The 14,750-nt window shown below is 34.8% G+C and overlaps 1 protein-coding gene and 1 pseudogene across 3 annotated transcripts; both read left to right on the forward strand.

Moving 5' to 3' along the window:
* The first annotated feature begins 973 nt into the window (after positions 1 to 973).
* LOC111407493 (pyruvate kinase isozyme G, chloroplastic) lies at positions 974 to 14,018 on the forward strand. 3 transcript variants are annotated; one of them, XM_023037002.1, is made up of 13 exons: positions 974 to 1,427; positions 2,057 to 2,308; positions 3,526 to 3,691; positions 4,192 to 4,326; positions 4,431 to 4,541; positions 4,636 to 4,724; positions 7,028 to 7,090; positions 9,424 to 9,599; positions 11,933 to 12,035; positions 12,172 to 12,320; positions 13,344 to 13,452; positions 13,553 to 13,680; positions 13,765 to 14,018. In XM_023037002.1, the coding sequence occupies exons 1-12, from the start codon at positions 1,188 to 1,190 to the stop codon at positions 13,664 to 13,666; spliced, it is 1,707 nt and encodes a 568-aa protein (XP_022892770.1). In that variant the 5' UTR covers positions 974 to 1,187; the 3' UTR covers positions 13,667 to 13,680; positions 13,765 to 14,018. The 3 variants fall into 3 exon arrangements, with proteins under 3 accessions (XP_022892770.1, XP_022892771.1, XP_022892772.1); XM_023037003.1 differs by having other exon boundaries at positions 975 to 1,427; positions 2,075 to 2,308; XM_023037004.1 differs by having other exon boundaries at positions 975 to 1,427; positions 2,087 to 2,308.
* A 680-nt stretch (positions 14,019 to 14,698) lies between these two features.
* Positions 14,699 to 14,750, forward strand: part of LOC111408401 — a 6,043-nt pseudogene continuing 5,991 nt past the window's right edge.

Genomic DNA, 14,750 nt, shown 5'->3' on the forward strand with positions numbered 1-14,750 from the left:
CATGGTAGGTCGTAGTACTACACCCAACTCTGTCCCATGCTTTTAGCCCCATTGCAATGCCAAACCCTTGGCCCTTTGCCCCATTGCAATGCCAAACCCTTGGCCCTTTGCCTTTGGTATCCTTGTAACTAAGCCTATGACCCCTCACTTGCAACATATGTCCGTATCCTACTCGAGCATTATTGAGAACTGATGTCGATTGATTTTGCCGTGTTTTCAATTATGTCATGGCTTGACGAATGACTTGTGTGTTATACACAAAAAAGGACGAAACTAATGTCTAGTGTTGTAAACAAAAGAACATGATGCAAATAATTTGAGACAAATTAGTATGTAAAATGTATTAAGTCCTTGTTTGAGCCCTATTTTGGGGAAAATAATGAATTTTGAATAATAGATTGATGGAGAATGTATGGTTAAAAATTAGAAAAAAAATGAATTTGCGTGTAATAGTATTTTATTGAAGAATGTTTGATTGAAAATGAGTTTTGGAAAAAAAAAATGATTTTTTAGAAGAAGTGGCTCAAACAAGGGCTTAACAAGATCAAAACCCAGCTCTTGAATACAAGATTCTGCTCTATCGTTCTCGTAATCACATCTCCAATCAATTTTTTAGTACTAAATAATTAGTCAAAATAATATTAATTCACTGATGAATTAGTTCGTTCAAAACAGACAAAAACAAGATACACTCCACACGAATTAGACGTTAACAAAACTTTTCACATGAATCCAGTAGTAACACTATTATATAAAAAAATAGATAATAATAAAAAAAGATAAATATTTATATATTTTTTAAATTTTATGCTTATTAAAAAAAATTATATATATGAAAAAGGGGGCATAGTGATATATTCTAAATATTTCATTGTAATGAAATCAGAAAAACGTCAGTCACCCACTCCTCGCCACGGTTCATTAAAGTTGCCTGGTGCACCCCGAGCTTCATGGACAGCATCAGAGATTAACGTAGACGCTCCTTTTACAAGAACGACAGAGATTTGTATTGCAGCTGAATCGGTCCACTCCACCTGTCCCCAATCCACATGCTGCAACTCTTACACTTTATTCTTGTTTAATTCAACCAAAATGCACTCCAAATTTCCCCAAAAATAGCAATCGCATCACACACAGTTTCGATTACGAATCCATTTTTGATCGAAAACGCAGTTTTGGTTATTTCAATGGCGAAGACGATGAATCTATCAACTGCGATGTCCATATCGGGCGTAAAATCAAATCCGAATCGTCTCTCTTCTACGAACAACGTCGGTCAATTATTCTTTCTCTGGACCCGTAAAACAATCAGCACTAGACAGAACTTGGCGGTTAAATCCGCCAATATTGTTGACCCATTCCGAGGCATAAGTGAGAATAGGGAAAAAATTGATTCTAGTGATGTTACCAGTGACTCTGGAATATTTGTAAGTCCTTCCCTTTTATATGTACTAGAAGATATTAAAATTAATTTTAGGAAAAGGGATTGCTGCGAATTTAATTTCTGTTGGCATGCTCATACAAACACGTTTGTAATTGCACGTATGTGTATTTATTGAAGTGATAATATAATTTGCTAAACGAATCTCTCTTTTTCGGTGTGTGCATGTATTATAAATATGGAAAATAAAATGGGTTTCCTAAAAATGATTTTATGAAGTGGTACAATTTCTATGAGATCTGAAAAAAAAATAAAATAAAATAAAAACTTTAGTTTCACACATTGGAATTTGGCGGAAATTCATGGATGCTCTGGTAAATAAGTAGGTTTATGAGCACGTGGTGATGGATTATCATAGGACAAAAGTAATATATACTATTTAGCAAGTGGAAATTGGTTGCCACAAGAAAAAATCTGCTCCACGTTCAGCCTAAATTTGATGTGCAGAAAAATTCTTTGAACCCCAGGGTGTACTTGGGTTTCTATTAGGTAAATTTAGAAAAATGTGAGAATACGTAGTGATTTCTAAAAATATATTCTTATATACATGTAGATATCTATCTAACTTATAGATGTATCTTCGAAAGTGATATTAAATGATTTATTGAGTTTCAGTCTACTGATTATGGTCAGGGACTGGCACAGGTCAATTTAAATGATCGAAGAAAAACAAAGATAGTGTGTACAATTGGTCCTTCCACCAGCTCACGTGAAATGATATGGAAACTGGCTGAAACTGGAATGAATGTAGCGCGTTTAAATATGTCTCACGGGGACCATGCTTCTCATAAGAAAACCATTGATTTGGTAAAAGAATATAATGCTCAGTTTGAAGAGAAGGTTGTGGCCATAATGTTGGACACCAAGGTATGCTTCGTCTTGAAGGTTACTATGTAAAAGTTGGTTTCTGTATTTACGAATTCAGGATTCTGCAGATAATTATGAACATACAGCATGCATATTTACCACCTCATTTACATTTTCATATTTCTATTATATATACTCTGTCAATATGCATTCTGTTTTTAATTTGAAGGTTGATGTAGTCGTTGGGGTTTTAATGCATGGCTATGTAAAGAATGTTCATGTTGTGTCAGTCAATCATTTTGCTGTACATTTATGATTTACTGACATAACACTTTCATTTTCTTTTGATGATCCGTTAACTCTTATTCAATTAAGCTTTAATTTATTCCACTATATGTTTCTTTATGTCATTTATACATGGACAATGTGACACTATTATAAGACATCTCGAATTGAGAAGTTGACGCATTCAAATGTAGGACAAGTATGTGAAAAATGCTTTCCCACACCATGGAACTAAAAAATCAAAATCCTTGACTTTTGCATGCTCTAATACCATATTAGACGGTCACTTATTTAAAGCTTAATTTTTTAGATGGTGTAAGATATTTATGTGTAATTAAAGCAAAGCAGCTCTGGTTTCTTTGTTACTACAAAAAATTGTGCCAATTGAAGAACATCATAGCCTCACACTCCTCCGTACAAAATGAAGGTCTTCCATTCTTTAAGCTCTGGTAACTGGTTATTGCTCTTTCCTTGCACTGATAAATAGACTGATATCAAACTAGTATGTGAAAATACTTTGTTGAAGTAGGCAGCAGAACTATGAAAATGTAGGGCCGATTTCTGTAATTGAGGAAAAAGATGGGATTTGTGGAGTTCAGGTATGTCCAGGATGAGTAAAGATTTGAATCCTGAATCAGATATAGAAGTCTCGTGGCTGAGTAGGATGTGCAATAAGAATAGTTTCCAGGGAAGGGATATGGTTCAAATAAAGATTATAGTGCCAGACTTGCAGGGATGGAGTGTGCATCACTGTCCAAACGATGTGATCTGCTGTTAAGGTCACAGTGCTTGTTGATATAGTTGCAATGTTCTGATTTACTCTGTTTTACTTATAGTGTCATAGAGGTTGGACTTATTCTGTCCTTTTACAAAGGAAACATCATCTATGTGGTTATTCCTTTCTTTAATATGTTTTTGGTGCATTATGCACCTTGAAATTTTGTTGATTTCTATTATCAATCAGAATTGTTATCCCGATTATCTCCGTGCAGGGACCCGAGGTTAGAAGTGGCGATGTGGTGCAACCGATTTTGCTCAAGGAGGGACAGGAGTTCTGTTTTACCATCAAAAGAGGCATCAGCAGAGAAGACACTGTCAGTGTTAATTATGATGGCTTTGTAAATGATGTAGAGGTTGGGGACGTTATACTGGTGGATGGTAAGTAAAATCATGTAGCAAAGGTACTTGTTGAACCCTTGTTTGCAATGTGTGCGCATGAGGTGAATGAGGTGATAGATTTTACTGTTTTGTCAGACATTCATGTGTAGTGCATATAAGCAGTGAAAAATGTCAAGTTTCTGGCCTGGATTTGAATTATTTGTGAGTTCATCATATTCCTATATCTTCATCTTCTTCACCCAATGTGATTCTAAGCTTCTTTTAATACAGAAGCATCAAATTTCCAATTTACTCTATTGCAATTTATTTATTTATTTATTTTTATCTTCCTGGGTCATTTGAGTTAAGTTTGTTTCTTTGTACTAGTGTATGATGTTTTTATCTATAAGAAATGTGTTCAAGTCATTTAGAATATAATTTTTGAGAAGAAATGCAGTGCATGTTTGTGCAGTCAGGCTCGGAAGCAAATTATCTTTTTAGCTTGTTTCTATTTCATTGTGAAACTTGTTAATCAAAGGACGGATTGTCTTGTGTTACAGGTGGGATGATGTCATTAGCTGTGAAATCAAAGACAAAGGATTTAGTTAAGTGTGAAGTAATTGATGGTGGCGAATTAAAATCAAGGCGCCATTTAAATGTGCGTGGGAAGAGTGCAAATCTACCTTCTATAACAGGTTCAATTGTTTCTGTGTTACTCTGCCATTTTATATGTTTTCTATTCTTTTCATTCTCAAAATGGTATAAATAATCATTTCGCTGCCGATTTTTATCATCTCAGATAAAGACTGGGAGGATATTAAATTTGGTGTGGACAATGAGATTGATTTCTATGCTGTTTCGTTTGTGAAGGATGCTAAAGTGGTCCACGAATTGAAACAATATCTCAAAAGTACAGATTTTTCATCTCGTCTGTGGTTGGAAAATATTTAATTTTATTAATTCATTTTTTTTTCCTACCTGACTTTAAATGTATCTTTCTGCAGGCTGTAATGCAGATATTCACGTGATTGTTAAGATTGAAAGTGCAGACTCTATACCAAACCTTCATTCTATCATTTCTGCATCAGATGGGGTTAGTTAATCCCTATTAGTGGTTGCATCATTAATTGCTAAATTCTCCAAAAAACAATGCTCTTGATAGTTATGCCATTTATACATCAACCAATAAAATAATCTTCGGTCAAGTTGGCTTGATTAAATTACTACATTATGATGGATCTGGATATAATTTTTATTGTTCTTTGTCTATCTACATGTGAAGCACCAAAAAATGTACCTATTATAATTGTGTTCTGTGCTGCCTCACATCACATGTGAGAGAAGCCCCTCTTTAAGTGAATGCAATAAGAAATATTGTAAATTAAGCAAAAGTGGAGACTTTGAAGGCATAAAAATCTAGAGTGTTTGGTCACCCTTTACCTGTATCCACCACTTATGGTGACAGACTGAATTCTCCTGAATCTATATGTCTTGATCTTCTTCCAAAGTCATGAAGATCAAATAACTCATAACCTTTTTCCTTTACTTACAACATTTATTCACTGTCATACTCCTTTGGTGATGTCTAGTTTCTCTTCGATAAAACATTTAAATCAGGGAAGCACAAATGAACACCAAATTTCTGCTATTTATTTTATCAAGTTAATGACTCATATTTTATCAATTTTCACGTAGCAGCGGTTGAGTTGAGCTTATTTGTGTCATTTTTTCTAGTTATATATTAAAGTAGATAGATGGGATGTTCATAGTTCAAGAATTTAGTAAAACGCCAGACAAGTGATAGAAAACTCCTCAGAGATCTTTTGGTCAAAAGATCACGGTCTTCTAGCAGAAACTTTTTGTCTCATTCAGAATTTTGACTTGCGGCTGCTGAAGTATTCTACTAAAGGTGCTCCATTTAACTGCAAATTTGAGGTGCTTTCCATAGTAAAAAAAAATTGTGGTAGAATACAATGGGTGTTATAAAACTCGAAACTTTACAAAAAAGGAAATTCAGTGTTCTGGCTCCTTATTTGAGTGCTTAAGTTGAGCCAAAGCTGATTTAGTCTGTGAAGATTAGGATCTTTGAGCTTGATTAGGCTGAACAATGAGTGCAAAAATGTTTAAACGATATTGTTCTTGTCCAAGTACATTAGCATCTGAAACTTTCACGGCATGTATGGTTAACACCGCTCGTGCTTGTTTGTCATAGTAAAAAGTATAAATTCACAACATCCACATCTATAACCATATCCATATACCTCAACTTTTAAAACTTCCCACTCACTAAAGCATGTTTTGAAAGTAATAGCTTAAATTATAAATTGATAGAAATGAGTGGTGAATAAGAAGGAAATACTTGTGGGTCCCTTGGAATATAGATGAAAGTGGCTCGAGTGTTTATAAACAGCTTATAAACATGAGCCAAACATAGGCTAAGACTTACTAAAATTATTCATTAACTTCTAACTCTATATATATCTCCTCTTATCAGCCTATGAATATAAATGGCTATTTCCACAACTGAACCAGCTTTACTCACATCAAAATTGTCTTATAACCAAGATGCATTGGGAAGTTCCAAACACCACATGTACTGACTAAACACAGATTCCTCTAGGTATCCCTCTTGTAGATATGGAATAAACATCCACCACCTTAAAGTCATTGTCAAAACTATCCAATATTAAGATATTACAGTTATAACTGTCACCTTTAATTAACCTCTACTGTACTATTTCTTTCTTCTCATTGGAAACCTCTATTTTAAGTTTATAATGGACTAGTACTACTTTTACCTGTATCACAATACAATTTCTGTTAGACACAGTAATAAACTTGCACAAACCTGTAGACATTACCCACTTCCCTCCTCTCTCTCTCTCTCTCTCTCTCTCTCTCTCACTTGCTCTATACCCCGACACACACACCAACGTTTGGATGTCTTTTGAATGTATTCACCACTTCGTTTCTTTTTTCCCATTTTCGGGAAAAAAAAAATAAAAAAATAAAAAAAATAAAAAATAAAAAATTGTTTCTTATGGATGTCAATCTTTCAAACATATGAAATACTGCTTCACATTATTAATTTCCACAGCGATAAGTGGGTTGCCTAATTATATAAAATATAGAATATCAATGTTTTTTACAACATTAACATGACAACTGGCGGCTAAACCGTCAAGATAGACTTCTTTCCGATAAAGAGACTTATAACTTTACAAATTAATGCTAATTCAATTAGTTTAAATATCTAAACTAAAGTCACAGTTGAACTGCTCCCGAATTAACTTTCACATCATGTATATGATATGTAATATATTTGTATTAGTAATAGGAAAACTAACTTTTATTATGGAAAGATATCTAGTTAACTTTTGTGACAACTTATGATAGGCAATGGTAGCCCGTGGCGACCTTGGAGCTGAACTTCCAATTGAGGACGTCCCCTTATTGCAGGTATTTCATGCTGTCACATGTTACTCTTTGATTCTTATGATTTATTAATATAATTGATATTAAAATATTTGATAAGAGTTGTATATGTCCATTTACAATTTGAATTGTATGAAACAGCTGGACAAGCAAGAAAAATGCTCCTGGGCTTTATTTGGTCACCGTATTTTATCATGGCAAGTGAATATAAAATTGTTTTCTGCTACTTTTTTCTCCTACCAAAATCAAGACCAATTTTGAAAACATTTTGAATGTAGTTGAAATTGCTGGGATAGAGAAATAACAACAATGTAAAAATTATGAAGTTTGTTCCTTGGTTTTGTTATGCTCATTTCCTTCCGCTTTAGCTGAACATAAGAAAATAATTGTTATGTTTTCCTTCTTTACCTTCATTGGAATCCAATGTCTAGAGGGAGACCATTCATTGGAATCAAATGTCTAGAGGGAGACAAAATGACAAGATCAGCTCAAACCATATTTTTAATTCTTTTGGGAAAAGGATTACACTTCTTTTCTCTTTCTAGTGGGACATTCCTTGTGTTTTGCGGTTTGGTTTGGGGTGAGGGTTTTTGTGTCAGTGACAGGAGCTTTCAATATACTGATAGATGATCCACAAACTTCATATAATATGACTGTAGATATACCTGTCATGTTGTTCAGAACACTAACTTCAATTTTAAACTTGAATTTTTTTAATAAGATCTCTGAACAGGGTGATTTTGTGGTTCTCAGATGATCCTTAGAGCATAGCATTTCGCCAAACTTGCTCATATTTGGGGCATTTACCCTGTCAACTGTGTTTGCTTTAGGTTCCATAGAGTTTAACTGTATGCTACCAAGATTTCTCTTATGTGCCATGAGATTATTGTCTATCATTTACTGATCTTTAAATGTACGCATTGTATTACATTCATCTTAATGAATGTATTACCCGTAGTTGGTGGTAAATCACAGTACATATCCATGCATGTGCAGGAAAACTGATCATGTCAGATATACAAGGAAATGTCCCAATATTTCTGAAATTTATATGGGAAAATATACTATTAGCTCTTGAACAAAAGTATATTTGCAGTCAAACATTAAGGGGCATGAGCAATGTGATGACTTGGATGCATGTGATATGAAGAATAATAATTAACCGTAATAATTTGTATCCTTGTTTGTAATGTTATAAGCAGAAGCATTCACTGGTAAGATAATCTAACAAAAAAGGTCCAGAAAAGATTCAGTGAAATAGGGTTGTAAATCCAATCAGTAACCATGAACCTGTCTGATCTGCCTGCCAAATAGTGGTTTGGGTTGGGGATTTAAGGTAAAATTATGTGCATCCTAACATGGACGTGTGTGGCGGGTTTAGACATCTTCATCAGTTCCCGTAGATAAAGAAAGCAAGAAAAATTAACCTCAAGCTGACTGATTTTCCTGTTCAGCAAAGTCGGACCATGTGTGGTCTAGTTCCTTGTAAGCACTAAACTAGCTCCATTAATCTTGACAAGTGGATGCTGCCGGGTTCTTCCTGATGCATGCTTCTGGCTTGATAAACTGAATCTTGATTTCAACCACCTTTTTATATTTTTTTATCTATTATTTTGTAGGTTCTCTTGCTCTCTCCATAGATAAATATAAGGGTCTGCATGTTCAACTCATCCCATATTTAACTAACCCTCACGTGTCAACCTGCATGGTACTGCAGGACTTGGTTCCAGCCCTTTTTTTCGCAAAATCATTTTTAACACCTAACCACGAATCTTATATAGGACTTCTCACATTATCCTCTTTAACACCTTCTCCTCCCCCACCTTTAACCCAATCCAATCCACAAAAGATGGGGAATGTAGTTTACCATTTTTGGTATTTTGTTGACATGGACCAGGTGAACAGTAACAAACTGATATGTTGTTACCAAAGCGACTTCATAAGAAAACAAAAATGATAAAATGCGTTTAGTGCTCTGCATGTACATTGAACCGTCATTTTTATCATTTCTGTCTCACGGATGAGGATATCCCATTATAATTATTTTTAATGTTGATTTCACTATACTAGTCTGAAAGAGTAGAAAGAAAAAATGAACAGACTATATTAATTCGCCTACTTCTGTATAAGCATTACAAGCTTGTAAATTTATAATTTAACTGGTAATTTGGGTTCATGCTACTATACTTGTTATGCTTACTCATTTTATTTATTTATTATTATTTTTTATTTTTATTTTTTGTGACGCAATCCTTTTCCTTTTACTACATTATCATAGAAACAGTAAAGTGATTGGTTTTATCCTCTCATCGGAACACACGAGGATTGAAAAAAATCCAATGTTACCCTCTTAACAGGAAGACATAATAAGAAGGTGTCATAGCATGCAGAAACCAGTGATAGTAGCCACAAACATGCTGGAGAGTATGATTGATCACCCTACCCCTACAAGGGCAGAAGTTTCTGACATTGCGATAGCTGTACGTGAAGGTGCAGATGCCATTATGCTGTCAGGTGAAACTGCCCATGGGAAGTAAGTAACTTTAGATCCCATAATGTGTGTATGCTGCTTGTTTCTTCCATTTTTACTGTTTTGTGCAGGAAGATACATTAAATTATTCTCACTTACGAAAATTATAGTATGTAGGAAAAATCTGGAAACTAACACTCTTTATTTTCTGTCCAGATATTCTGTATATATTTGTCTAATTTACAACTTGTATTATTGATTAAGGCATTATGACCTGTATTTACATGTAATTTCCTAGAATATCCAGAGTTCCAAAATATGTTGTTTCCTTATCTACTCTATTTATGTTTCTGTACAAAGTTGTTTGTAATCTAAGAAGCATGGACAGGAATACAGAAACAACAAGTGATTTTTTTGAAAAGTAGAATACCGACGTATCAAGGACATTATTAAAATTATATTTTTATACATCATATCTTTATTTTTTTATTTTGATAGGTAATCAAATAATTTTATTAATCAAAGGATAATATATAGAAAGTGTATAATCAATTTAAACAAGAAACGAACAACATGAAATTAGGCAGCCTTTCTATAGGATTAGTAGCCGCAACATGAAACCAACTATACAAAGGCAGGTAAAACAATTCTCCGATCTCTTCTGTTGTCCATATTTAGTCTTCAAAATAGCGGCTGTTCATTTCTCTTCACACACCATACAATACGTCCGGGAATAAGATCCCAAGTAAGCTTGCTATCCTTATCACAAAGTTTTCTCCTCCATGCTTACAACAAGTCTTCTATACGCCTTGGCAACACCAAATTCATATATTGAAAATCCAGAATGTCGTTTCACAGTCAACGAACACCATCACAATGAATGAACAAATGGTCAATCATGTCCCCATCCTTTTTACACATATAACACCACTCAGTAACATGAAAACCTTTTCTTCGAAGATTATCCACCCTTTGACACCTGTCCCCTTATAACTGTCCACAGTAAAAATGCGATCCGTGGAGGCAATTTATATTGCCATACCATCCTTCAGGGGAATGAACTTTCCACATCTCGATAAGGATCTAAAATAAGTGCGAACTGAAACTAACCTCCACCTACTATAATTATCCTCTCTTACCCGTATGTACACCTCATGCAAGGAGGTCATAAATAGTGCATAAATATCAAATTCCTAATACTGTAACCTCCCAAAAATAATGTTCTAGCTATAACTCCTATTGTGTATGGCTAATACATCATTTACCATAGCAAAAGGCACCAAAGAATTGCGATGCAAAGAAGGAAACCCCGCCTTTAACAGTTGATTTTCACACCAACAATCATCCCAATATCTGATATTATTACCATTTCTTACTACAAAGGTCAATCTATCTCGAAAGTTGCTTCAACCTCGTCGAATATACCTCCACAAACTTAGCCCGTAAGAACCACAATTCTCGACTAAACACCAACCCCCCTCTATCACACCATACTTCACCCCCATGATTTCTCTCCAAATAATCTCTCTCCACTCCAAATCGCTACCGTCAATTGCACAATAAGGCTTTATTAAATAAAATAAGACTCATCAATCTAAGGCCTCCCATCCTATAGGAGAACAAACAACACCCGAATTAACCAAATGAAATTTTCTCTCCTATCTCAACCTTGTCCAAAGAAACTCAATTTGAATCTTCTCTAATCTATTTGTCACTGCAACAGCAACAGGAAACAACGACAAAAAATAAGTAGAAAAATTAGAGAGAATGGATTTAACGAAAGAAAGATGGCATTCCTTTAAAAGGTACCTACGCTTCCATTCCACTAACTTCCTCTTCACCATTTCCACTACCATTCTAAATATGTATACGTTTAAACCGTGCCCCCTAAAGGGAGCCCAAGATATGACATAGACAACTACACAACCGTACAACCCAATATAGCAGCCAACTCCTTCACGTTAGCGATCTCTCCCACTATAATAGCCTCAGATTTCCATATTTATCTTCAATTCAAACACCGCTTCAAAGCATAGAAGCAAACGGGTTAACTTCCTGAATTGCTCATCATTTGCATCACATAAAATTAGCGTATCATCTGCAAATGGGAAACCTGCAAGTGACCAATGTTAAAGCCCCTTAATGAATCCTCCCCCATAGCTTTCTCAAGTATAGTCATGGGCAAAGTTCTTCTAACCATGTACAATATGTGTATTAGTGTGCCAATTTCAGATCCCAGCTTTATGGAGATTAATATGCAGACAGAACGCTTAACTGTTGCATTATGTACATATCATGCCATTTGAATATTCCAGACTTTTATTAGGTGTTGCCAAGTCCTGTGTAGGGTAATCGTGTAATTGTCTTATCCTTTTCTGTCATTTGATTTTTCGAAGATATCCATTGAAGGCCGTTAAAGTAATGCACACTGTGGCACTGAGGACTGAATCAAGTCAACCATTCAACAGCACACTGCGAGGTCAATTTGTTGCCCATGAGGTAGAGATTATTAAAGTTGAGATATGAGAGTTTAAAGAAAGATTTCTGTCCGATTTAACATTGTTTTAAATAGTTTTATATTGGTTATAATTACTGGGCTCTATAATACTGACTACTCCATGGACATACTTTGCAGAGCCATATGGGTGCAATGTTTGCTTTCCAAGCCACCACAATGGCCAACACCCTGGCTGTTCCAGTCATTGTTTTCACAAGAACAGGGTCCATGGCTATACTTTTGAGTCATTATCGGCCATCCTTAACAATATTTGCTTTCACGAATGTGTGAGTCCAAGGATCCCTAATGTTTCCTGTCATTTGGATTGTGAAATTACATCTTTCGTTAGTATACCTTTGTGTGCTTGTAATATTTGGCAGCTTGAAAACCTGAACCACTTAATCATCTAATTGTATCATGAAGTGTTTTATGAAACTTACTGGTATAGATTACAATTGTCTTCATGTTGTTCTGTTCAAGTTTACTTCTTACTTGTGAATAGGAGGCTGCATTATATTCAATCATTTGAATTATCAGAATATTTTACTTAGCCTGCATTATTTGCAGTCGTGTATCAGTAAACTTAGAAAGCTTGTAGGAGGTTGCATTTTATTTGATCATGAGAGTTATCGGTAAACTATATATGGATAGCACAATTTTTCCCTCTCCCATCCAAAATGAAACAATACATGGATAAATAAAATTTGAATGACCGGAGATGAATGCCTTTTCACATGAAGTAGTTAATAATAAATTAATTTGCTCTAAACTTGCTTGATTACTTTCTCAGTATTTCCATTTATATGGGAAACTTCATCACATTTTGAACATTGAGCTGTTAAAGAGTCATGCTTCTATGCCATTATTATGTCAAATGGAACTTTGTTTCGACGTTCCTGATGTGATTTGAAATGACTAGCAGGGGGGGGGGGTGAGGGTTGGGGTGGGGGTGCTTTGTTGCAGGTCTACAGCTCATTCTCTATTCATATGATTATCACCAATATTTTCATTCCTTTGTGTGTTTTCTTATGTATCACCAGTATATATTTCCCTGTATTTAAGCAGTCCCTCTTAATAATTCGTGGCCCTTTGACTTAGCTAAAGGTTGCGATGTAATCATTATTGTAGAAGACAAGAATTGAGTTAAATCCCTCAACTTACCTGAAAGCATCTTTTCCTAGCGTACGAACGAGCAACATTGCTTATAATAAATTAGTCTAGTGCTGACTCCTATTTTATGTGTGTATTTTCGTTTATTTGTATTTGCTTTCCATATTAAGACCATGCTCATATTTACCTGTTGTTGGCAGAGAGAGGGTGAAGCAGAGGCTGGTTCTTTATCATGGTGTGATGCCTATATATATGCAATTTTCGAATGACGCAGAGGAGACATTTTCTCGAGCTTTGAACCTTTTATTGGTTAGAGAAAATTCTCTGTGTATTATTATTTTTGCTGAAGGTCAGCTTTGTTTATTACTCCATATAAACAGTTATTTTGCCTTTTTTGTGTACCTTGTAGAGCAAGGGCCTAGTGAAGGAAGGACAATATGTGACTCTTGTCCAAAGTGGAGCACAACCCATCTGGCGTCGAGAATCTATCCACCACATTCAAGTTCGCAAACTCCAAACTTGATTCATCTATTTATTGTAAGTTACATTGATCCTTTTATGACATTATTGTACTTTTATAATTACGAAAAACTTGAGGCATTTTCCATTTTTATTTCCTAGGGTCTCTGGGGGTGTAGAGGATCAATCGAAGAGTAATGTGGTCCTATTGGCTCAAGGGAAATGTTTGCAGTTGATCAAATTTGCTATGGCCTTTGTTCTTCATTGAATTTCTTTAAGAAATGAAGTTACTCTGTACAGGATAGGATTCTAATCACGGACTTAAAATTAATATTCTTGTATTATTGTCATTTCGTTAAAACAATTGAGAAATTTTCTCTGTATATATATATTTTGCCTTAAATGGAATTTGCATATTTTAGTGTCGAATTGTGAAATTTCTTTTTGTTGGCAGGCACAATAACTTTTGAACCTGTTTACGCCGACTCAACTCCAATGTTTTGAACTGTAAGAGTATTCGAGTTGAGATTCCTTAATATATAAACTCGACACCCCATAGGGGTGAGTGTGTAGTTGAAAGAACAAAGATCGAACGAACTCTCCATTAATTCCTACTATTTCTAGTTTCCATCTCCTGGGCCAGGTTCTTTTTGGCCAACAGGTGGATCTGCTCCCTCATGTTCCATGCTTCAGTACTATTAAATGTGTCATTGGGTGCACTTGTTGACATGTTATGGAGAAATGTTTTTGGTACGAATGGTTGAAAATGAATCTGGGAAAGAGTGATTCTCAAAAATCACTTTTGAGGGTTAAGAATCGGGATTTGATTCTCGATTCTAAGACCAGAATCGGATTATTTTCATATGGAATTGAACTGAACTAAACTGGCTAGTTTGGTTTGGAAGTAGAAAAATTAATTCAATTAACTACAAGAATGAGCTGACAAAAGTTGGGAATCAACATATTAGATAAATCAAAACTGCTTAAGCAAATATGGCAAATTAAGTTGATAGGTGAAGAGTAGTAAAAACAAGCATCAACTTTTTAATTAAATAAATTTACATTATAATAGAAAAAAAGCGTAGTGAAAATATCAATGGGAAGCGTCTTCTTCTTCACAGAATTTTGTGTACTCTTTTCCATCCATT

This window comes from Olea europaea, chromosome 13, assembly GCF_002742605.1.
Source record: "Olea europaea var. sylvestris chromosome 13, O_europaea_v1, whole genome shotgun sequence".
Classification (NCBI taxonomy): domain Eukaryota; kingdom Viridiplantae; phylum Streptophyta; class Magnoliopsida; order Lamiales; family Oleaceae; genus Olea; species Olea europaea.